At 32.6% G+C, this 26252-nt stretch overlaps 2 protein-coding genes across 7 annotated transcripts in view; one reads left to right on the top strand and one right to left on the bottom strand.

Moving 5' to 3' along the window:
* The window catches only part of LOC139497786 (CAP-Gly domain-containing linker protein 3-like), a 37664-nt gene extending 24057 nt beyond the window's left edge, over positions 1 to 13607 (bottom strand). For 2 of the 6 annotated variants that reach the window (XM_071286036.1, XM_071286062.1), the window contains exon 1: positions 13457 to 13607. The gene's annotated coding sequence lies outside the window, so the exon portion shown is untranslated. Of the gene's footprint in view, positions 1 to 397; positions 577 to 13456 lie in introns of those variants that run through there. The other 4 variants (XM_071286056.1, XM_071286040.1, XM_071286066.1 and 1 more) reach the window with 4 other exon arrangements.
* Positions 13608 to 13819: 212 nt separating this feature from the next.
* Positions 13820 to 26252, top strand: LOC139497777 (R3H domain-containing protein 4-like). The gene is made up of 7 exons (XM_071286015.1): positions 13820 to 13983; positions 17341 to 17495; positions 18344 to 18465; positions 21284 to 21437; positions 22726 to 22811; positions 23598 to 23739; positions 24825 to 26252. Exons 1-7 carry the CDS (start codon positions 13922 to 13924, stop codon positions 24929 to 24931), a joined length of 828 nt encoding a protein of 275 aa, XP_071142116.1. The 5' UTR covers positions 13820 to 13921; the 3' UTR covers positions 24932 to 26252.

The following is a 26252-nucleotide window of genomic DNA, read 5'->3' as shown; positions in this document are numbered from 1 at the left end:
ACGTTGTAGTAGTACTCAAATGAGACATTTTGTTACACATAAATAATTAAGTAAAGAAATCAAAATGAAACTTCAAAATATTAATGAAATAATAAGAATATACAAAAAGCTCAAATATAAAGGCAGTCTTGAATAAAAGGAGATGTAAGTACAAATCAATGAGACAGCAGCCCAATCACAGACACAAATAACCAATAGACATACATGTACATAAATAATAAACATTGTGAGACTTCAAATGTAAATGTACATGATGCAGCTTCTTTACAAAGCAAATTAACATGTATGGAGTGCCGGCATATCAAAATACACTTATACACATGTTATATGTATGTTTCTGCTTCTAAATCGTTTTTGTGTGTTCAAAATATTGAAAATAAAATAGTAAAACATTTACAAACCACAACAAATGCCTTCTTCATCTCCAGATATCGTCTTGTGACACAATACAAGTACATGTATAAGATTACAGAGATTAAATTTATCTTGTTTATTTCGAGAGTGAAAGGGAAGTCATCATTGAACCAGACAGGAAATAAAACAATGTTGTCAATATCAAGAACATTTCTTGTCAACAAATGATTCATATTTCTTCCTTAAACTAGATCAAATTTAATCTTTTTCTCTTTAACTTACAAAAGTTCCCAGTAAAACAGTTACAGAACAATGTACATGGCATAATTTTTTAACTATGAGAAGGAAATAAAAAAGCATTTTATTTTTACTTAATGTAACTGTTGTTAATTTTTTAACTATTATATTTCAAATATAATCAAATATAATATGAACAATAAATTTGTTTTACTGATACTTATATAAAAAAAGAACAAAGACCAAAAGTTCCTAGAATAGTCATGATTGTAACTTTATCAACTAACAAAAATGATAAATATTTTTCCGTTTTATAAAGATAATTAAATTCAGAATAGATATGAGGAATATGTCAAAGAGACCCCCCCCCCCCCTCAAGGCCTTCAATGCATCTAGAAAATCCAGCACCCGGAGGTGGGCCTTAGCTGGCCCCTAAATAAAAACGTGTGTATATATAAGGCAGCAACCATTTGATTTTCTGGGGGGGGGGCTATGGTTTTTTTTTCTGGACAAATTTTTTTTTTCGCCTGCGGCAAAAACAATCTATTTTTTTCGAGACAAGTCGAAAACAATATTTTTCTTTCAATTTTAGCATTACATATAGTGGCAGCTGAGGGTGAAACAAACAATTTTTTTTTCTCAGAATCAAAAACAAATTATTTTTTCTCCAAAAACTCGAAACAAACTTTTTTTTCCAAAAAAAACCATAGCCCCCCCCCCCCCCCCCCAGAAAATCAAATGGTTGCTGCCTAAAGAACAATATTTGTTTTTTTTATATTTTTATTTTATTAACCTGGCAGCCTCTGACCAAAATTTAGTTTGCTATGTTTATTTTATATACTGTTGTCTTTTAGTCATTGTTGTCATGACAATTTATTTCTAACTTATGAGTTTGAATGTCCTTATCTCTATTTTAACATGTTTAAAGTTGAGAAAATTAAAAAAATAAATTATTTCCATCCTTGACATGTGTTACCTACATGAGACAGAAAATTGGCATAGATTTATTTGGGAATAAACTTCCTTGATTGATAAGTAATTTCCACACGGCATTCAAGATGCAAGGCAGCAGTATATAATGAATCAGTTTAGTTGTACATTTACTTTACATTTATGGAAGAAGGAAAGTATACTATAGAACGTAGTACATATGTTTTTTCAGCATTGTGCTTTCATACAAGACAAGAGTGCACACGCTGAAATGTCTTGCTTCTTTATTAATTAATAATATTATATTGATAGTCCGTAATATAAAGCTTTATTACAACTGTCACATAAACTTTACCAAGAAAACTAAACATTGACCAATGAACCATGAAAATGAGGTCAAGGTCAGATGAACCATGCCAGGCGGGCATGGACAGTTTACAGTTCTTCCATACAACAAATATTGTTGACCTATTGCTTATAGTTTCAGAAAAACAGACAAAAATACAAAAACTTAACACAGAGCAATGAACCATGAAATGAGGTCAAGGTCAAATAAAATCTGCAAGACTGACATATAGCTTATAAAATATTTTCTTACACCAAATACAGTTTCAAGACCTATTACAATAAGTATTAGAAAAAAAGACCAAAACTCAAAAACTTATCTTTGACCACTGAACCATAAAAATGAGGTCAAGGTCAGATGACATCTGCCAGCTTGACATGTACACCTTACAATCATTCCATACAACAAATATAGTAGACCTATTGCATACAGTATAAGAAAAACAGACCAAAACACAAAAACTTAACTATAACCACTGAACCATGAAAATCAGGTCAAGGTCAGATGACACCTGCCAGTTGGACATGTACACCTTACAGTCCTTCCATACAGCAAATATACTAGACCTATTTCTTATAGTATATGAGATATGGAGTTTACCACCAAAACTTAACCTTGTTCACTGATCCATGAAATGAGGTCAAGGTCAAGTGAAAACTGTCTAAAGGGGCATGAGGATCTTGCAAGGTATGCACATACCAAATATAGTTATCCTATCACTTATATTAAGAGAGAATTTAACATTACAAAATCTTAAATATTTTTTCAAGTAGTTACTGAACCATGAAAATGAGGTCAAGGACATTGGACATGTGACAGACAGAAAATTTGTAACATGGGACATCCATATACAAAGTATGAAGCATCCATGTCTTCCACCTTCTAAAACATAAAGCTTTTATGAAGTTAGCTAATAACGTGACGCCGCCAGATCACTATCCCTATGTAGAGCTTTTTGCGACAAAAGTTGCAGGCTCGACAAGAATTAAGAATCACTACTCAAGTTAATAGATAGGAACAGAACTAGTTGATTGACACCATTCTATTTGTGGAATGAACAATTTTATCAAATTAAATAAGGTCTGCAGTAACATTCACTTTGTATCAAATTATGGAAAATTTGATTATATAATTCCCAAACCTCTCAGGATATGTTTTCCAAAAATACAAAGTACCTGGATAATCCCTTTGATAAAAATAAATAAATCTGGAATGTGTCCATAGGGACACATATGATACCCCTGCTAGCATATAACAGAATAAAGGGACTTTAAAAGTAATGCTTCTGAAAAGATTATAAAGGGACAAAACTAAAGAACAGTAATCAAAGTGCTTGTAAGCCCAATGGGTAAAGATTGTTTTATTTTTTTCAGTGAACATTGCATTGTATGAGCATGGGTTATAGTTGATGTAATTATTAAAATCCCTTTTATCTTCCTTTGTCCATAATTGTAGTTGCATAAAAAGCATAAAGCATAAAAGATTTATTTAAAGTCGGTTATACATATAACAATACAACATACAACATGTAAGCTCTGTAGAGCTTTTATCCGACATACATAATTGTGTCAATAAGTGTAGTTGAAATTTCTACAATTGTGGAAAAAGGAAGATAACTCCAATTTTTTAAATCAATTTTAACAATTATACCATTGACATTTTTAGAAGAAATTTGATTCCCTTTTTTCCCATTTATGAAGGAGCATAAATCTAGAACGGTTGAAGTGACACCACCAAAATACAAAATTGATCTGTATTTTGTAGTAACAAGTATTGTGTATAAGTTTAATAACGTTTGGTTAAAACTCTGGCGGGGGCATAAAAATCTTTGGTATTTAAAGCATTCTGGGTGGACAAATTAGAATTTTACCATATGATTTATGACAAATATTAAGAAACAAATATGTGCCCATAGTACATGGATACCCGACTCGCTCTATCATTTTTTTATGTTCATTGAACTGTTAAATTATCTTTGGCATTCAAATTAGAAAGATCATATCATAGGGAACATGTGTACTAAGTTTCAAGTTGATAGGATTTCAACTTCAGCAAAAACTACCATGACAAAAAACTTTAGACAGACGGAGGAAAGTATCATAGGCGGATACAGAAGGCCCAGGCCCCCCTTTTGGTGGGCAAAATCTGGTTATTTATAGAATGAATCACTGAAGAAGCAGTACAAGAGCACACCCCCCCCCTTTTTTTTAGGTCAGTCAGTGGGCCCCCCTTATGAAAGTTCTGAATCTGCCACTGTGGATGCAAAAGAGACACTGTTTTAGTTTACTTAACTTATCATTGAATTCATGTTGAAAGCTTGTCATATGAAGGTTTTACTACAACATGTACAACTATCACATAAACGTTACATTATTATTGTTCAATGAGAATAAAGTCATGGTCAGATGAACCATTTCTGACAGACAGACCATTACTGCGACTTTCAATGCAAGTTGAGACAAAAAGGAAAAATGCAAGTACAAATCCTCTGATAAGCTTCATAAAATGATGTCACAAAAGAGGAAACAGGGCAGGACTGTGATTACTACAAATTAGTACATATCCGTGGTCATATGTGATGCTGATATCTCATATATAATTGTTGACACATTAAAAATGGCTTCTGTAAAGCTTCCAAAAAGATCATTTTAACTTAAACACTGATAACATCAACTCTTGGTTGAAAAAATAGTACAAATGTATTTCTTCTCATGATTTCAAATTTAATTAGATTGCCTGAGTGGAGTCATCAGTGTTAGTTACATCTTTTAAAACTAGATGCAGTATTTTTTTGGTAAGGGAGCTACCATTTGATTTTTATGGGGGGGCTAGGATGAAATTTGAAAAAAATAGGCAGGACAGGAGTTTTGAGTAAAAAAAAAGGCAGGATGAGACACTTGCAAAAAAAAAAAGTCAGGATGACAATTTATGTAAAAATAGTCAGGATAAACTAAAAAAAAAAAAACCAGGACCGAATAGAGTGAAAAATAAAAAGGCAGGACAGAGATTAGAACTAAAAAAAAAGGCAGGACAAAATTTTTCATCCTAGCCCCCCCATAAAAATCAAATGGTAGCTCCCTAAACTGATGATGTAGGGTATTTCCACAAATGTACATCTATTACAAGATTTGTTGTACTGTCATTAAAAATGTAATCATATTGCTTGATAGCTCTAACTGAAAATGTGACCAATTGTTTCCCTTGATATCACCATTTAATACAATTATGTTTTTTATACGTCTCTGGTATCAGTATTCTCTCCAGAAAAGACTTGAACTGGATAACCACTAACCATTATAGAAATAATACATTGCTTTGCTGAGCACAGCCTGACATGACAGCAGAGGTTGAACCCTAAACAGTAAATTTGGACTCAATATTCAAGCTTGGTACTGTCTGAATTTGGACTGTGATCAAATTTCTAACATAATATAGGTTTCTGATGTTGAGTTGTACAAAACAAATGTGGTCAAAGATCTTACAAATCAATTGTGCAATACTGTGCAATTGAAGGTTTCTTCTTTCTTCTTGAAACTTTTCAAAAATTTGAAAATATGAACCCCTTAAAAAATTGGAACCCCCCAAACTTTTTGAATCCCTCCTTGGGGCAATTACCCTCAATCACAATTCAAGCCTTTGTAGTATGGAGCCTTGTAGTACAATTTTAAAGAGAACTATTCTGTTAAACACAATTTATTGTCTTGAAACTAGAAAACTGCTTGTTTGTGGCACTTTTTGGCCCCTATTCCTGCATGTTTGGGGCAATTACCCCAAAATTCAATCCCAGACTTCCCTTTGTTATATGGAACAATGTAGTACAATGGCAGAGAGATTCATACACTCACACACAAGTAATTGTCCAGAAACTACAGAAATGCTTGTTTTTGGCCCCTTTTTGGCCCTAACTTCCTAAACTGATTCAAAACCTTCTATATGTACCTTTGGTATTAAACATTGTGGTATGATTTCAGAGCAATCAAAATACTTATACACAATGTCAAGTTATTATCCTAAAACTAGAAAAATGCTTGTTTTGAGCCCCTTTTGGACCCCTAATTCCTAAACGGTTAGGACCATCATCCCCAAAATCAATACCAACCTTCCTTTTGTGGTATTGAACCTTCTTAACAAATTTCATAGAGATGCATTCACTTAATTCAAGTTATTATCCGGAAACAAAATGTGTCTTCGGACAATGCAGACGATGATGCAGACGATGACATCATACCATTATACAATCTTGAAAAAAAATAGTCCACATTTATTTTATACATTATCCCTGAATATATAGTGTTAAAAAAAAACTGAAAAAAATCTATCTGCAAATAAACAGCTAGACCAACATACTGAGCAGGATTTTTGTAGTGCTAAATCACTGTGAGCCATAATTTATTGGGGACATGGCAATTTAATTTTTTGCCCTCCTCCCCCTTTTTTCTTAAATCTGGCGTTAAGGTCAGATAAACCATGAGTCCATGATTGACCAACATGTGAATTTTGCAAGGATCCTATATAATATACCAAATGGAGTTATCCGATTACTAATAAGTGAGAAATACACCTGACAAAACATCAAACTATGCAGTTTTTTAAACAAAGGATGAAACATGAAAATGAGGTTGAGGACAATAGACATATGACAGGCAAAGCAAGCATAAGGTATCTGTATACAAGGTTTGAAGGCCATTGGAGAGGAAAAATTAAACAGACCCCTCTCCCCCAAAAAAATAAAAATATATAAAAGTAAAATCTTCCTCAAATATGCTTACATTACAGTGTGGATTTTATAATTGATCGTAATAAGCCACATCAGGTTAGTTCAGCAATATCAAATAGGGGGTAAAAAGAGGTGGAAATAGTATGATTAAATGAAACAAAAGTGCACACGCTGAAATTTCTTGCCTTCTTTACTAATCATTGATAGTTTTAATATGTTGATAGTCCTAAATAAAAAGCTTTACTACAAATATCACATAAACTTATCATGATCCAGGAATAGAGGTCAAGGTCATATAAACCAAACAAGAAATACATGTACATCTTACAATCATTCAATACACTAAATATAGTTGACCATTTGCTTATAGTTTCTAAGAAACAGCTTAACCAAGAAAACTAAACATTGACCTATGAACCATGAAAATTAGAGCAAGGTCACTGTCAGATGAACCATGCCAGGCAGACATGCAGACTACAATTCTTCCATACAACAAATATAGTTGACCTATTTCTTATAGTTTAAGAAAAACAGACCAAAACACAAACACTTAACATTGAGCTATGAACCGTTAAAATGGGGTCAAGGTCAAATAAATCCTATGGGACTGACAGTGACATGTACATCATAAAATATTTCCATACACCAAATATAGTTGACCTATTGCATATAGTATTAGAAAATAAGACCAAAACTCAAAAACTTAACTTTGACCACTGAACCGTGAAAATGAGGTCAAGGTCAGATGACTCCTGTCAGCTAAACATGTACACCTTACAATCATTCTATACACCACACACAATGTATAGTAGAACTATTACATACATTACAATGTATAAGAGAAACAGACCAAAAAACAAAAACTTAACTTTGACCACTGAACCTTGAAAATGAGGTCAAGGTCAGATGACACCTGCCAGTTGGACATGTACACCTTACAGTACTATCATAGACCCAATATACTAGACCTATTGCTAACAGTATCTGAGATATGGACTTGATCACCAAAACTTAACCTTGTTCACTGATCATCCATGATGTTGAGGTCAAGTGAAAACTGGCTGACAGACATGAGGACCCTGCAAGGTATTCACATACCAAATATGGTTATCCTATTACACATAGTAAGAGAGAAATTAACATTACAAAAAACATTATCTGTTTTTTCAAGTAGTCACTGAACCATGAAAATGAGGTCAAGGACATTGGACATGTGACAGACGAAAACTTCGTAACATGTGGCATCTACATGTCTATATACAAAGTATGAAGCATCCAGGTCTTCCGGTTCTTAAATATAAAGCTTTTGAAAAGTTAGCTAACGCTGCCAGATCCCTATGTCCAGCTTTCTGCGACTTAAGTCGAACGCTCGACAAAAATCTAATGCATTATTTCCAAGAAACTGCTCTGTGTTAATGATGTTTTCCCGTATTTTTCAGACCATTTTTACCTTATTATGCAAATCTGCCTATTCAATATGGCCAAACTAACCATGATGGGGTCTATTTTTATTTGATAAGGTATAGTGATAGTGATACAGGAGAATGACATGTCTACTAGAACAGGTTGGGAACATCCCCCCAAATGAACGGTATTCTTTAAATGAGGGACTGTCATTTTACTGTTGTAGAAAAGTTAAATAAAAAATTTAGATTTTTTAACTCAAAAGTGTGAACATCCATGATTCATTATATCTGGAACAATTTTTCTAAAAGAGGGGTCCAATTACTTATTATAATAAAGAAGATATAAGTCCAGGAATATTACAAAAATTCTTGGACATGTTTTGACCATATATTATAACATGTAAAATGTAGATTTATACTTCTTTGGGAAAAGTTTCTTCAATTAATATGGGGACGAAGTCCCCAATTAAAGTAGAAAAATTAATAAAAAAAAAAACCCATTTTACTACATGTACTTATGAACTTATTTATTTTCTTACCTTTTGATTTCCCTTATTTGACCAGAAACATCTTTTTTTCTTCCAGTCTTGTTTGACATGAGACTTTGAGTAATATACATGTATATATCAGTCGAGTAAAATATAGGAAGGAGCACATTTACAATTTCATTTTAATAAATATTGTCATGATTGTTTGATCATCTTCGCTAGCCAAGGGTTACAATCCCTCCTCTCCAGCCTTGGCGGACTGAGATAGAATTTCATAGACACAAGGTAATGATTTTTATTTGTTGCAGTCGAAACGCACTGCATCCAATCAAAAAGCGCCTATAAACATGATCACGTGTAAATGTAGAAAGTGTATGTACACAATTGCCACCTGCTTATTGCGCAACATTCAATAAGTCTTTACATCCCTAAACATACGACTATATCTAGTGACAATTTGAATGTTTTTAATCAATTAATAAAAGTTCCTGTGAATGTTTCTTGCACAAATGCATGAATGTCAATGTATATTTTCGTTTACTGCTTTACCAAGTGTGTAGAATCTAAACGCTCAGGGATCTCCATGGCCTGTTTAGCGATGGCGCCCCGCCATCGTTCAAATGTCTTGCGCCATCGTCAAATGACCCGTGCCATCGTTCAATTGTCTTCCGCCATCATTCAAAACTGTAATCGGTTTTATAACCTGACGCCAATTTTTTAGCAATTATAATCAAATGCATGTTATTGCAAAACCCTCAGGCTTTTTATATAGTATAATCAAATAAAGTTTAACAAGTCGAAAACGTGCTTACCATTCGTAAATATAGCTCAACATGCAGACTTCTAATACGTTCAGGTATTTCACATCCAATTTTTTATGGAAATATTCTTTATAAAGCACAAAGGTGTCAGTATTCACCTCAGAAACTTACAAAACCTTTGAATAGACTTATTAAGAAGGGATATAATTACGATACTGTTGTCAAGTCATTAAAGATTGCATATTTTGGCGTTAATATTGAGTCACTGATAAGGTCTTTGCATCGGAACTAAACACATTTATTCTAAAAACAGTTGTTGGCATGACACGGGTTATGTTCTTCTCATATATGTTATGATGGTATGATACTAAACCCCTAATGGGAAGGATTGTGCCTGATGTTCATATGATGAAATCATAATCTTTCAGTCAGTTTAATTGAAGTCTGGAGCTGGCATGTCAGTTAACTGCTAGTAGTCTGTTGTTATTTATGTATTATTGTTATTTTGTTTATTTTCTTTGGTTACATCTTCTGACATCAGACTCGGATTTCTCTTGAACTGAATTTTAATGTGCGTATTGTTATGCGTTTACTTTTCTACATTGGTTAGAGGTATAGGGGAGGGTTGAGATCTCACAAACATGTTTAACCCCGCCACATTTTGCGCCTGTCCCAAGTCAGGAGCCTCTGGCCTTTGTTAGTCTTGTATTATTTTAATTTTAGTTTCTTGTGTACAATTTGGAAATTAGTATGGCGTTCATTATCACTGGACTAGTATATATTTGTTTAGGGGCCAGCTGAAGGACGCCTCCGGGTGCGTGAATTTCTCGCTACATTGAAGACCTGTTGGTGACCCTCTGCTGTTGTTTTTTTTTTATTTGGTCGGGTTGTTGTCTCTTTGACACATTCCCCATTTCCATTCTCAATTTTATTTTATTTTAACTTACGCAATCAGCATCCCCCTTTTTAAGAAGTATAAAATAAGACGTAAAACAGTAGTTATTATTTCATCGCAAATAACTCGAGTACTGCTGTATTGTAACTATAATATAGAATTACTTTAAAAGTTAAAAAGTAAAAACTTTTAATATTTCCTGTAAATCGGTTGAACGATTATCCGAGAAACCGGTTAGGAAAACTGTATGATTTGACAACACATAGATATACGGATATGAACGAAGATAACTTATATTATAATGTTAAAAAAATATTGGGTACAACTTAGTAGAAGCACTAGTTGGTAGAAGTAAGAGTTGGTAATCAAAGAGCTGAAAGCTATGAAGAAAAATGACGCCACTGTCTCTAATATTGGGATAGTTTTTATGCAAGTCTTGATTTTCACATACCGTATTAGTTTAACAATGCAACATGTCTCGTAAGCATATAATTGATATTCGTATGTGTGTGTGTGTGTGAAGTGAGGGTGACAACTGGCTGTTTTTTAAGACAAATGAATAGGTCAAGACTACCTGAATTGTACAAATAAATACCGTAGAAAGGCTTGTATATTTCTCACTGGTACATAGTCTGAATCCGGGTCCATTCGCGCCCACTCATGTTCGCCCCTTTCACTTTCACACCCTACATGTTCGCACCCAATCTTAATTGGTTTTGTGTTTAATAACTCTGTAAGCAAGTGTTTTCTTATAAGTATAATTGTTGTCATTGTCTCAAAATAAAGTGAGACAGCATTTTTTTTTGTGTTGAATAAATCTTAATCATGTTTTAGATAGTGTATTGTTAAAAATTATAATAATCCTTTCTAAATAAAGTGGTATTTTGTCAACGTTTTATTTTGTGTTGAATAACTCTTAATCATGTTTTGTTAGTGTATTGCTATAACTTTGTTTCATTGACTTCTTTCAAAATGAAGTGAGATTCTGACTATGTTTTTTTCTGTGTGTTGAATAGATTTTATCATGTTTTGGTTATAATAGTGGATTGCTATATTTTGGTTCCTATATTTTATTGTTTCGTTGTTTCAGATCAAAGGGACCAAGCTGTTAAAAACAATTATCTTTTGTGTTTTTCCTTTAAAATCTTCAATGTTTTTTTACTCATACCAAGCTATAAATACATTCAGTATTTACACCAAAGCAATTTAAAACAACAATCATGATTTTCCAATTATTCAACTTGAATTTGAATTAAAATTGGGCGCGAATGAGTAGAGTGCAAACGGACCTTGGGTGCGAACGTGCGAGGTGCGAACGTGTAGGGTGCGAAAGTGTATTGGGCGCGAACAGACCTGATACCACATAGTCTGAACCCCCTTCTCCCACAAAATATAAAGTAAATAATCTTTTTGTTACTGTTATCAAAGGTCTAATGAAACTCAAGTAATTTCAAACATTTGTCAAAGAATTCTAGTCAAACCGGCACCTGGTTAAATTGGCACCTGGACAAATCAGCACCTGGTTAAATCGACACCTGATATAGTCAATTCGTCACCCATGTTAAATATAAATTTTAACAGTATTTTAAGCAAAAAGAGTAAAAATAAGTAAAGGGTTGCCAGAATTTTTTTCAGTATTTAAGCAAAAAGAGTTAAATACTAACTTTCACATTTTTGGGTGTTCATGTACATTTTGTATATATTTATTTTTCTCAACTTAATGACTTTTTTGGTGTATTTTTAATGTTATAGATATGAGTAGTCAAAATAATTATTACGTCTGGCAAGGCTTTTTAAATTTTATTCTGGGACACCTTTCTATGACCGCAAGGCTACATGTATGTTAATTTTTTTCTGGGACGCCTTCCTACGAACTTCGTAGGAAGACATCACAGAAAAAAAATAAAAAAGTCTTGCCAGACGTCATAATTATTTGGACTAATACATGAGATATTGGATATTTTTATGCATTATTTAAACCAGTTGAGCATTTTACAGGATTGTTTGATTAATGCTTTTTAAATTTTACTGAAAAAAAACACCTTAAATTTGCTTATTATTTGGCATGAAAGTTTGATTTATTGAAAGGGACTCATAGTTTTCCATTTTATTTTAATAATTGTCAAATTGTTAAAACAACAGCTTGGGTAAGGGCTTCGTTGTTTACCTTTATACACAACAACATAATTTCACTTTGGTTTCGTTGTTTACCTAAATACACAACAACATATTCACTATGTACTTGGTAACAATTATTAATTAATTGAATAGAAAATATCATAACAAATATTATTGGATGCCGAATTGACGTCAAATAGGTGCTGATTTGACTAGATGCCAATTTAACCAGGTGCCGACTTGACTTGTACGTTTCAATTCCTCTGCGATCGTTTGCGGTATTTTCTTGAGAAAGACCTATTTTCCATCATCAAAGAGAAGAAGAAACTGCTTGAAAATGATTCTGGAACGCTTCATGATTGTTAAAATAAGTTAAATTCACTCAAAAAACAATTTTAAAACTTGCGATGTTTAAACAGGAAGTTTCAAAAGCACGTGTAAAAGAAGAAATTAACCGGTGAGAGTGGAAATCCGTACATAACAGATATCACTATAGTACGACTTTGAAAGCAAAACAGTTCCATCCTTTTGTAAAACAGTCTTTAATATACCTATCACATTAATGTTTGAAGGGTCTTAAGCTTATTCAAACCATAAAAGTCGGTATGAAACACCAAAACGGAATGAACAATAACCGATTACGTTTTGTAATTTACAAATTCTAAACTGGTTCCCGACAAACTACAACACTTTGTTCGAGTGTAGTGGAATACAAGCAGAAACCAGTTAGTTTGTAAACTGGTTCCTGGCTGATTACTACACAATGACCTCTCATGCATAATGATAACACGAGCAAATTCCAGTTTGTATAGAAAATAGTAAATACGAGACCAAGCGCGGTAGGCAGAGAAATGTAATGAAGTTCAGGTCGCCAGTAATGGAACAATGACTGCGTCATTTTCCAAAAATAGGGTACGAGTTGGTGGAGTACGAGTTGCCAAAAGTATGACTTGACATGTATCCAGTATGGTAATCAGTAGTTGATAGCATTCTTATCAATTGGTCGTTTTGGTAGACAGTTGTTTCATAAGCAATCATTTAACATCTACTAATTTTTCAAATACTGATAAATTTATCTTGTGTTGTGCTTGTACAGGTTATGAAGTGGTGAATCAGCAAGTGTTTTACCTTTTCATTTTCACTATATGCTTTGGATTACATGTTTTGTTTTTATTATATTTCAAAATAATCCAGTTATGATTACCTGCTGTTTTCTACTAACGACTCCAGCTGGATTATTTTTCTGGCTAACAAAAGGAATATTTTTCTCCTTTTTATGTTCGATGTATTTCAAAATCATTTTATTGCACTGTGTTTGGAGGGACACTCAAACATTTTACTGATTGTGAGTCATTGAATAGGCTTCATTGGGGGATTTAATATCAAAAATATTATTATTATCGTTCATGAATAACATATTCAACAGATTTCTACAGATGATCACCAAAAATATGAATAGCAATTATTAATTGATGTAAGGTTCTATATTTTGAGTTATCCCTCTACACTGCTAAATGGTTAACAAGTCCGTAAAAAACCCTAAGAAACCTTAATTTACATTCGGACAGTCTCTGGACTTTCCCCTACCTAAATGTCAAATTTGACGTTTCATCACCAACGGAAATCCTTCACTTGTGATTGTCAGAAGTAAACATACAAACTAGTAAATATGGGAGTTACAAGAGATGGAAAAGATGTATTCTTTTATGGATATATTGAAGATGAACTAGAGTAAGTTTATTTCGAAATATGTTTGTGTCTCACATTGCTCTGTAGTGTAGGCTGTAGCCTTGGAAAAGTTTACAACTGTCAAGTTCAACTAATCAAATTATGTCCCATATAAATTACCCCATCTGCCTCCTCTTACAGATGTTTTGCATTGTTGTCGTGTACATGTACATGTATGGGGACCTTAATTGGCCGTTTCAGAATCTAAAGCATCATGGGTAATTTCATTGTTCGTACCCCAAAGTGAAAATAACGTTACGTCATTGGTTGAATTTCCATTGTTTATAACGTTTTAAACCAATCAAAACGCTTTGGTGTACGCTTTTGAAAATATTACCCAGGATGCATTAGATTCTGAAAGGGCGAATTGACCTTAATATAGCTTATCGCTAATCCCGGCTGACCCGGCCGCTTGAACTTTTGACGTCAACAACAATCACTTTTCCATTGTGGCGTCAGATGTTTTGTTTTATGACGTCAACATTTTACGGGAACCTGTGTGATATCCAGCAATGGCGGACAAATAGCGATAAGGTGTATGGGGGTACATCATGTAGAACAACGGTAAAGATTCTTGCTAAAACTAAAAGATGTTAACTGTAATTTTAGATGCATGACGACAAAATTTTGATTTCTTTTCGAAAAAAAAAAATGATTAGTTTTGACAAATCACGTCTAATTTTTTCAATAACAGAGTATTCCAAACTCAGATTTTTCAGTTATAAATGGGGGTACCTTCATGACGAATAACGATAAAAATTCTTGCCAAATGACGTGAACGGTATTTTTTGGTGCATGACGATAAAATGTACACTTTCTCTTAGATGCTAAAAAAATGGACTGATTTTAACGAGTCACGTTAATTTTTATTTTTAAATGACGTTATTGATAAATATTTGAGACCTCTGACAAATCATGATAAGGATATTTGGAGGAATCATGATAAGGATATTTTGACAAATCACAGTAAAATTTCAATTAATTTCATGCTAATGCTAGCCGAAAATAACTGTTTGATGTCTGACGGTAAAGAGCCTTACTACCCTCATGTACATGTATATCCAGCAATATATAATGTTAGGTAAAAACTAATCATTTATTATAATATAATTAGGGTACATTTGCAATTGTACCCAATTATAGTTTTTCCTGCAGGAGGTTTTGGCATGGTATAGTGCCCTGCTCTATTTAGGGAAACAAAATTGGCGCCATGGCCCTTTTCTGTCTTTTATTTGGGAGCTCATCCAAATTTTATTAGTCAGCATTAATTGAATTTCATAAATTGTATTTAAACAGTTTTAAAGCAACAGATTCCAAATACAATTCATGGTTGAATCTCATTGGGACAACAACAATTACCCTGACATATTTAGAATGTAGACAATTTGAATAGGACCCAGGCTATCTTTTGAGATATAAATATAATTTTACAATGCATGGGATGAACAGTACCATCGATTACATTTATCATTTAGCTATTGTTTATATTTTCTATAAATTCCTTAAACAGTTGGTGGGGGTGTCAGATTGGATGTGAATTTACGATGGCTATCAAACTGTTAAAATTAATAGTAAAGAATATAGTCTTTTAGTTATTTTGTACAATTATAAGCAAAGGTATCTTTGGTTGTAATTAACATTTGAGAGTCCAAAAGGTACAAATGTATTTGGCACTAATTTTTTGATACAGCTAAAATGCAATGCAATATTGCATAAATCTTGGTCATGCAAAGTCCATCATTAGACAATCAATTATAGAAATGTAAAGTGTATAAATGCATCATGACAAGTTACAGATCAAGTTCAAATTTTGTTCCAGTCTGATGATTTTGTCCAGAGTTATGGTCCTTGGACGTAGAAAATTAACTTAAGGGGGCTCGCGGGTCTAAATCAAATTTTTTATTTAATATAGGATTTCTCTATATTTTTCTATAAATGAACTTTATCTTATACTTAATAGAAAAATGAAATAAAAAAATGGGGTCACCGTTCATTTACGCTCACAATCTGCCTTCAAAAGAAGCATACATTTTTGTTAAAGTCCTTTTTTTTGTTGAACTAATAGGAGAAATAGCGGTAGTATCGAAATAAAAAAAGAACTAAATTACAAAAATCACTTAAATTTTACAATTATTTAGTTTATGTACAGCTTATTTGAAAACAACAATAAAAAATATAGGTCACCTATGAGTTGAAAAAGATATTTCATTTTAATGCAAAAAAATGGCATTTTTGCACCAAAGGGAGATAATTTGGAGCTTTTCCAATGATATCTACATTTTAAAAGTCACCTGGGACAAACAAGTATTGATTTTTTGGAATGATTTTTGTACCATATGGATAAAGTAACAACTACTAAAGGTAATAAATAAAATTTGTAATAAAAAATAAATGTTTAATTTTTTCTGAAAATCTTGTACATTTGTACCTGCCATCTTCGCTAGTCAAGGGTTACAATCCACTCCCGTTCTCTTCACCCTTGAAATGAAAATATACGTCAATATTCATGCATTTGTGCATGGAACATACACAGGAACTTCTTCAGTTGATTAAAAACATTCAAATTGTCACTAAATGTAGTCGTATGTTTAGGGATGTAAAGACTTGTTGCACAATAAACATGTGGCAATTGTTTACAAACACTTTCTACATTTACACGTGATCAGGTTATAGGCGCTTTTTGATTGGATGCAGTGAGTTTCGACTGCAACCAATAAAAATCCTTACCTTGTGTCTCTGAAATTTTATCTCAATCCGCCAAGGGTGAAGAGAACGGGAGTGGATCGTAACCCTTGGCTATTGAAGATGATACCCGTGAGCCTCCTTAAATAATCAGTTTTCAACACTTTTTTTGTCATACAAGTAGATATTGACTGAAATCCCTTTTGTGGGGAAATTTGATTGATTATATAGGGAATCAATGAAGCATGACAGCTCAGCTGTCCCCTCTTAGGTCAGTCAGTGGGCCCCCCTTTATGAAAAGTTCCGGATCCGCCACTGCTGAACTAATTCTCTTCTGAGTCTTTTTAAAAAAAATGAATTTTGGGGATTCTTTGATATGCTGATTCTTACAATGTACTTAGATTTTTTATATTGGACCTAAATAGGTAATAATATAAATGTCTTATTTCAAATTTTTCAGTTCTTTGACCACATTCATTTTTTGTCACAAACCTATGATGTGTCAAATATTCGATCACAATCCAAATTCAGAGTTTTTGACGCTTAACTGTTATATGTCCATACTTGATCAACTGTTCAGGTTTCGACCTCTCCTGGAAAATCTGGTTTGCTGTGACTACGACAGCCTCTTGTTTTTATTTGATTTTTTTATTAATAATAAGGCTATTTTTGTTTCAGGGAATTGCAGCATGATATAAAAGAGGAAGTAAGATCAGAATCTAAGAAAAGACGTGTGAATAGAAACCGCATATTTGCAAATACATATGATAACAACATCAACTATGTATGCAGGAAGAAGACAGGAGCAAAGCAGGCTAGGAGAGTTGAAAACAGTAATTATTTGCACTTGTAGTAAAAGATTAATTAATGAAAGCCATGCAGCATTTTATGTCTCCATTGCAGACAAAAGCTCTTTAAAATATAGTCATCATTATTATTATTTATAAATGCACATGGGAAATTCTGAATTTGCAACTACTCAAAACTTCAAGTTATATTTTTAATACCTACAACTTGACTTTAGTTTTATCTAAAACAAATAGAATTAGACTTACACAAATTGATTGATTCCACCAATCAAGTTCTAATTATGGTGATGTCACTTTTACCTTTCAAGAGTTATGTCCCTTTATAAATTATGGAAAAATTGTTGAATTTGCTGGTAGTCATTTTGCTTTAGAAAATTCTCACAAGTATTAAATCAGTTTCCCCCTTTTATTGTCATGCTGTATGAAGAAATTGTTTTGATATTTGTTATAAAGTTTAACCATGACAAGTTATAGATCAAGTTAGAATTTTGTTGGGTTGTATTTTATCAGGAGATATTGTTTTGGATAGAAAATATTACAAATTACTGATAAAGCTAGATTTTTCTTCTAGTACAATGAATTTTTAGCCAGTAGGGGACTATGTATTGCCATGCAATACTCTCAGAATGCTTGTTAATTGACAGGTAGCTTATATTAAGTGAGGCACTATTTGTACTATGCTGTTTTAACAAAATTTATCAAAAGAATATCCATGGTTAGCTGGTTTAATTAGAATGCAGCTGGTTTAACTGGTTTTATGCTATTTGTCATACTGATTTGGATTTAATGTGGTGTATATAAATTAATGCAATAACATTTACATGCCAAGAGAATCACAAGCTTCAGAATAATCATGTATACTTATATTGCAGTGAAGTACCTGCTTAATTTGAATGAAAAGGATGATGGCACTTCAATTGATATTGAGACTGATTTGTTTGAACCATCAGTATCTCACTTTGCAGAATTGTTCATGGAACAAGAGAAGATGCAGGTTTGTTCTCATTTGTTCTGTATTCAGACAAGAGAAGATCAAATTGTACAGCATCAATACACTTGAGTGTGTATAAAAAAAACCAATGAAGTTAGTAAAGTTTGTTAATTGGACTATAAAATAACTTTAACTTTAGTTTATTATCTAGTTAAAGGTTATCAATATATTTCTTACTATCCAGTATCCAATTAAATCATTGAATTAATTGTTGACTTTATGTTGACTTAAAAACCTCTTCGACCATTTTTAGCTCACCTGGCCCGAAGGGCCAAGTGAGCTTTTCCCATCACTTGGCGTCCGGCGTCGTCGTCGTCCGTCGTCTGTCGTCCGTCGTCGTTAACTTTTACAAAAATCTTCTCCTCTGAAACTACTGGGCCAAATTAAACCAAACTTGGTTACAATCATCATTAGGGTATCTAGTTTAAAAAATGTTTGGCGTGCCCCGGCCAACCAACCAAGATGGCCGCCATGGCTAAAAATAGAACATAGGGGTAAAATGCAGTTTTTGGCTTATAACTCAAAAACCAAAGCATTTAGAGCAAATCTGACATGGGGTAAAATTGTTTATCAGGTCAAGATCTATCTGCCCTCAAATTTTCAAATGAATGCGACAACCCAATATTGGGTTGCTGCCCCTGAACTGGTAATTTTTGGGAATTTTTGCTGTTTTTGGCTATTATCTTGAATATTATTATAGATAGAGATAAACTGTAAACAGCAATAATGTTCAGCAAAATAAGATTTACAAATAAGTCAACATGACCAAAATGGTCAGTTGACCCCTTTAGGAGTTATTGCCCTTTATAGTCAATTTTTAACCATTTTTCGTAAATCTTAGTAATCTTTTACAAAAATCTTCTCCTCTGAAACTACTGGGCCAAATTAATCCAAACTTGGCCACAATCATCTTTGGGATATCTAGTTTAAAAAATGTGTGGCGTGACCCGGCAAATCAACCAAGATGGCCGCCATGGCTAAAAATAGAACATAGGGGTAAAATGCAGTTTTTGGTTTATAACTCAAAAACCAAAGCATTTAGAGCAAATCTGACATGTAGTAAAAGTGTTTATCAGGTCAACATCTATCTGTCCTGAAATTTTCAGATGAATCGGACAACCTTTTGTTGGGTTGCTGCCCCTGAATTGGTAATTTTAAGGAAATTTTGCTGTTTTTGGTTATTATCTTGAATATTATTATAGATAGAGATAAACTGTAAACAGCAATAATGTTCAGCAAAGTAAGATTTACAAATAAGTCAGCATGACCAAAATGGTCAGTTGACCCCTGAAGGAGTTATTGCCCTTTATAGTCAATTTTTAACCATTTTTTCGTAAATCTTAGTAATCTTTTACAAAAATCTTCTTCTCTGAAACTACTGGGCCAAATTAAACTAAACGTGGCCACAATCATCATAGGGATAACTTGTTTAAAAAATGTGTGGTGTGACCCGGCCAACCAACCAAGATGTCCGCCATGGCTAAAAATAGAACATAGGGGTAAAATGCAGTTTTTGGCTTATAACTCAAAAACCAAAGCATTTAGAGCAAATCTGTCTGTGGGTAAAATTGTTTATCAGGTCAAGATCTATCTGCCCTCAAATTTTCAGATGAATCCGACAACCCGTTGTTGGGTTGCTGCCCCTAAATTGGTAATTTTAAGGAAATTTTACTGTTTTTGGTTATTATCTTGAATATTATTATAGATAGAGATAAACTGTAAACAGCAATAATGTTCAGCAAAGTAAGATTTACAAATAAGTCAACTTGACCGAAATGGTCAGTTGACCCCTTTAGGAGTTATTGCCCTTTATAGTCAATTTTTAACTATTTTTCGTAAATCTTAGTAATCTTTTACAAAAATCTTCTCCTCTGAAACTACTGGGCCAAATTAATCCAAACTTGGCCACAATCATCTTTGGGGTATCTAGTTTAAAAAATGTGTCCAGTGACCTGGCCATCCAACCAAGATGGCTGCCATAGCTAAAAATAAAACATAGGGGTAAAACGCAGTTTTTGGCTTATAACTCAAAAACCAAAGCATTTAGAGCAAATCTGACATTGGGTTGAATTGTTTATCAGGTCAAAATCTATCTGCCCTGAAATTTCGGATGAGTCGGACAACCCGTTGTTGGGTTGCTGCCCCTAAATTGGTAATTTTAAGGAAATTTTACTGTTTTGGGTTATTATCTTGAATATTATTATAGATAGAGATAAACTTTAAACAGCAATAATGTACAGCAAAGTAAGATTTACAAATAAGTCAACATGACTGAAATGGTCAATTGACCCCCTAAGGAGTTATTGTCCTTTATAGTCAATTTTTAACAATTTTCATAAAATTTGTAAATTTTTACAAACATTTTTTACTGAAACTACTGGGCCAAGTTCATTATAGATAGAGATAATTGTAAGCAGCAAGAATGTTCAGTAAAGTAAGATGTACAAACACATTATCATCACCAAAACACAATTTTGTCATGAATCCATCTTCTTCCTTTGTTTAATATTCACATAGACCAAGGTGAGCGACACAGGCTCTTTAGAGCCTCTAGTTTTTTATAATATTACAAACAATAACTAATGAAATATTCCTGATTTACCAGACAAACAAGCAAACAACTTATATGTTATAATTATACACTCTGAGAGTTAGGCTGGAATAAAATCAAATAGTTGGCACTATGCATAGAATTGTATTTGTCATTGTTCAAACATTTGTAGACATTAAATGTCTCATTCAGGTAATAGCTTAGATAGGCAACACATATCTTTTATGATAAGACATACATCTAAATGGTTTCTATTATCATTATATATAGATTTGGAATGATTTCATCAACTCATCAGAAGATGAGCAACAGCAGTTTTTGACAAGAGCAGAAATGAAAGATTCAAGGAAGAAAAATGACGAAGGGAACAACACTGACAGCAGTGATCTTGATGAAACATGGGAAAAGGTGGACATGAGATCATGTACGGGTTATAATTATTCTGTCCTGTAATGTAGGGTTTGTCTACATTAATATACAGGTTACCTGTACATGTATGATGAAAATGTCTATGTATGTAGTTCTCTTCTACATGTATAACATATTTTGTCCTTACCAGATATAGACAACTTCTTCATTTGTCTCTTAAACTGAGGTAAAATGTTTTGAACTTTAAAGAGCATGTTGTAATTTCTAATATGTATTTGAATGTTTTAACTAAAATAAAGCACAATTTTGAGATGATAAGTCCTGCACCAGTTATATATATTGTTAAGGTTTGTTATCTCAAACAAAGATAAAAGAAGCTCCAAAATGTTGTTGAATTTTGTACAGTTATATAACAGGTCCTGAAAACTTTGAATTAGGTTAAGGTAAATTGAGTTTGATATTGTAAGAATCAGCTTTGATGTTATTTTGACTTTTGTCATGATTGTAGATTTTTTTTCAGGATATGCACATGCACTGCACATTGTTTGTGTTAGTTCTATACAGTCCCATAAAATTGTAGATTTTCTGTAGAGTTATGGTCCTTTGACTTCACTAAAATATTCAGTTTTCCACACTCTTTTTGTCATGCTTGAAGATATTGATTTGTTGTATTGTTAACGGACATTATGAAAATTTATAGATCAAGGTAGAATTTTGTTCCATACAATAAATTTTTAACCGTTAGTGGACTATGTATTGCCATGCAGCACTCACAGAATGCTTGTTAATTTTACATATGATAATTGTAGTTGGCAAGTCTATAAAGTTTTCTATTTTCAGTACTGTAGAAAATCAAGTGTTGAAAATAGAGATAAATTATTTACATTTGTTTTAACACAGGCAATTTAAAAATCTTGATTATATACTATTACCAATGTTATTTCAACTGATCGGGCGGAGTTTACCTTTTAATTTGCATAAGAACAGTCTATTTAAAGATGTGTGTGATAAGGATGATTGCCGTTATAATTATTACTGATCACCTAGCAGTGTCATCAAATGAATTTACAAAACAATGATTGCACACACTTTATTGATGAGTTTATCCTAAAACACCTATGTTAAGATGGACTGGTTTATTATGAGCGAACCGGCTAGACTCCGCCCAGTCAAATGAAATAACTTGAGTAATAAGTATATTTTACTGTAATAAGATGACACCTATCTTTCAATATGTAATCCTTAATCTGTAATGAATTTTGTTGTAAATATTATTCAAAGTTTTGTTTGCTTGAAGTTTGCTATAATTATCTACAATACAATATTATTTTGTTACTTTGTAGCTCATCCAAGCTTTAGTGCCAAAGAATGCTTCCAGAAAATTGATAAGAATATCAAATCATTCTTGAAGAGAAGACATGTTCCAATGGTTTGTATATCTTTAGTATATTTTCAGCTCACTCCCACTAAAGGAAAGACTGATTTATTCAACCTTTGTGTCTAACATCTTCTAATGTATCGTTATAGCTTCTTTTGCTGAAGGAACATACAAACTAAAGGCATGACTATACATTGTTAGCCATCTATCTTGAAAAACTTGTAAGAAATCACCAAGGCAATATGAATTGTGAACTACAGTAGTACACAAAAAATTTATAAAAAGCTATTATGATATTCTCTTCTACTTATTCTAATCTGATCAAAACATGGTTGTCAGGGGGGGGGGGGGGGGGGGGGGGTTCTTCTCCACTTTAATTATATATCTACGTTTATTCAAACATTATAGGCATTATAAGGTAAGGAAACATTTAGAGAGATTCTTCATTTTGTGTTCAAACATCAAAGACTTTTTAAACAGGAATCTTATATTTACAAGATGTAGAAGAAAATGAGACAAGTCACCCAGTAACACAAAAACCAGAATCAAATGAAGAAAGTCAACATACAGTATTCAATAATAGAAAAGTTGAGGGAGTTGGACAAGGCTACATCAGAGTCATTGGCGGATCCAGGGGGGTTCCGGGGTTGGAACCCCCCCCCCCTTTTTTGGCCTGATCAATGCATTTGAATGGGGACATATAGTTGGAACCCCCCCTTTGTCCTGGGTTTTGAACCCCCCCTTTTTAAAATGGCTGGATCCGCCCCTGAGAGTTATTGTATTGAATCAATGATATTGTATCTTAAACATAATAACACCTTAAGACCTTTCTTTTAGGGAGTATTAGAGAGCTTGGAAAGAGATCTGTTATCCTTCTTCACAGAGTGGCCTTCATCGGTCTATCTATCAGACTATAAAAGCAGTTTTGAGAGAATGATGTTGCATGCATTATGTCAGTATCTGGATCTCATTTCATCTAGTAAGTGTTAAACAATCAAATCTAAAGTCAAGAACGGTTAAATGTTATTCACTGCTTGGTTTGTTTTTTAGAATATAAACATATAATTTGTACAATATAACTTAGTTTCATACTAATCAGTAAGCTTCCTTACATGTACAACTAGAATATGCGACAGGTTTTTTAGTGCAAAATTTTATATATTTTACTTAAGGGCATACGATACAGTTTTGAACCTGTATTTAGAAGTTGATGAAAATTTGCATATATGCTATTTTTTACCTGATTAAATCAAATATGTCATAAAAAATATACCTTCATGTGCTACTTTTTGAGTAAAATGAGGTCGAAATTTTGTATATTTGCTCAAAATTCAGATTTGTGTCCGTATTTTCTTTTTCGAAAGAACGACGTAACTTTTTTGCTTTAAAAGATAAACACAAATTGTGTTTTGTTAAATAATCGGTAATTTCTGTATTTTATAAGTATCATTAAAAATTATGCAATTTTTATTCCGAAATAACTCTATATTTATCAAATGTTCATGAATAGAGGAAAAAACATCATTTTTTGCTGCATGTTTATTAAAATTAAAAAAATTGCGCTATTTACAGTTTTATAAAATTTGGGTCACATAATCTCCTTGCAAAATGAAACAAATTTCTATTTTAAAAAATAGGGGTCCATGCACTCGTTTTCAAATTAAATCAGTTTGAATGATAAAAATCAGTCGAAAAATGAATCTTTTCCCGATATGTCACAGTTTGACGTCGCGAAAATAACATTTTACGTTAGCAACGTCTTACCTTCCCTGTAACTGTATCGTATGCCCTTAAGAATGGAACAGTATTTTACTGATAGATAGACTTCGTTTTCACATCAAACCTTTACAGACAGTCCATGATAAAAAAAATATTTTTTTTTATCAAATGTGTTTTAATTTTAAGCATATAAATACCGGTAGGTAAAAAATAAAAAACACAGTTGACCATTTATTGCTGAAATAACAGATAGTTTCTTTTGTTTTATTTTCACCAGATAATTTGGACATTTAATCTGATGCTAGATTTTATTGATAATTAGTATACTTTATTCATTTTCCCCAGGTTATGATGATAATGGAAATCGTCGAACACAGGTAGAAAACAAACATCAGCATTTCTTACCGCCATCACCACTGCTTACCCAGTACCTTCTACAGCAACGGACATAATATTATTTTATTTGTTTCTTTTGTTCTCAATGTTAGGGATTTTTTTGTCCAATGTTCTAACATGCATGTATTTTAATGATAATATAAGTTTTATGTACCAGTAATAATCCATCAAGGGTTTATAAAATGGCTGACTTATATTTACTGAAAGGTCAATGTTTTTATCCTGTTACATGTGTTTTTAATTATTTTAATTTTTTCTTTCAAAGTAGGTCCAACATTTATATATGTTATTATTTTGAGACTCAGTAGAGTAGTATCTGTTATTGGTTGGTTTCTGAACACTTGTTTTAATTATCAATCCCTTTGAAACTATTTTACTGATACAAGATTATTTCCTTGCCAGCATTATTAATTCACATTTGTCCATGCCTCACAATTTTTCATATGCAGATTATTTAAGGGACGAAAAGGAAATGATGCCCAAAATAGTTCCTTTCTAATCAAGTTGAAATGTGAAATACGTTTTTTTAATTTATTTTTTGAAGGGGGAGGGGGGCAGAAAAAAACAGCTATTGTTTCTTTGGTTTTTGTAACAGATTATATTTTATTTTTTGTTCCAACCGATTGGTGTGATCAGCATATATGTTTATGTTATTTTTTTGTTTCATTCTTACCGACGATTTCACCTACTGGTATTTTTTACACATTTAACTAATACCTAACAGGGATAAATATTTCATGCATAATGTCTTTTATTGATCCCGATATCCCAAACCTTTATTGGCAGTTACTGATATACTTTTCATTGTGTTAACAACTGGCTTAAAAATTGAAGAACTATATTGGTGGTATTTGTGGTTTAAGTCTTTCCGTATGTGGTGGAGGTTGTGGATTTATTCTCAACTGTAGATTTCTACCCATGAACTAGCTCTTGCAAATATTTGACTTGCTTACTTTTTTCTAGTAAAATGCAGAGTATATCCATAAAACATACTGATTTTGTTTGTAAAATTGTTGTTGGGTGTTAAGCATCTATCAATCAATCTAGACTTGTTGGAAGAAATGAAACCATGAATACATTTCTTGAGTTTTAAATTACTAATCGAAAACTTCTACATAAAGGGATAAATACTTCTTTCTCTTCAAACTTTATAATAATTAACTGATAATAGTGATATGTATTACCTGTACATAGTAATTTTTGTAATATTATTGACCAATACATGACAATTTGTCAATTTTTTTTCAATATTTGGATTTGATAGGTAGTACAATGAAATGTACTATTACCAGCTTAGAAATACATGCTTTATCTTTATGTTATGAATGTCTTGTTGTTAATGGTATTGTGTACTAAATAAAGTTATTAACATATTTA

This window comes from Mytilus edulis, chromosome 1 (assembly GCF_963676685.1).
Source record: "Mytilus edulis chromosome 1, xbMytEdul2.2, whole genome shotgun sequence".
NCBI lineage: Eukaryota > Metazoa > Mollusca > Bivalvia > Mytilida > Mytilidae > Mytilus > Mytilus edulis.
The sequence above is the reverse complement of the archived record's forward strand: the minus strand, read 5'-3'. Positions and strand labels throughout refer to the sequence as shown.

Excerpts from the sequence above, each read along its gene's own strand:
- LOC139497777 (XM_071286015.1), top strand. The coding sequence starts at position 13,922 with ATGGGAGTTACAAGAGATGGAAAAGATGTATTCTTTTATGGATATATT. Across the intron at positions 18,466-21,283 it reads TGGAACAAGAGAAGATGCAG|ATTTGGAATGATTTCATCAA; the intron begins GTTTGTTCTCAT and ends CATTATATATAG. Across the intron at positions 23,740-24,824 it reads TCTGGATCTCATTTCATCTA|GTTATGATGATAATGGAAAT; the intron begins GTAAGTGTTAAA and ends CATTTTCCCCAG.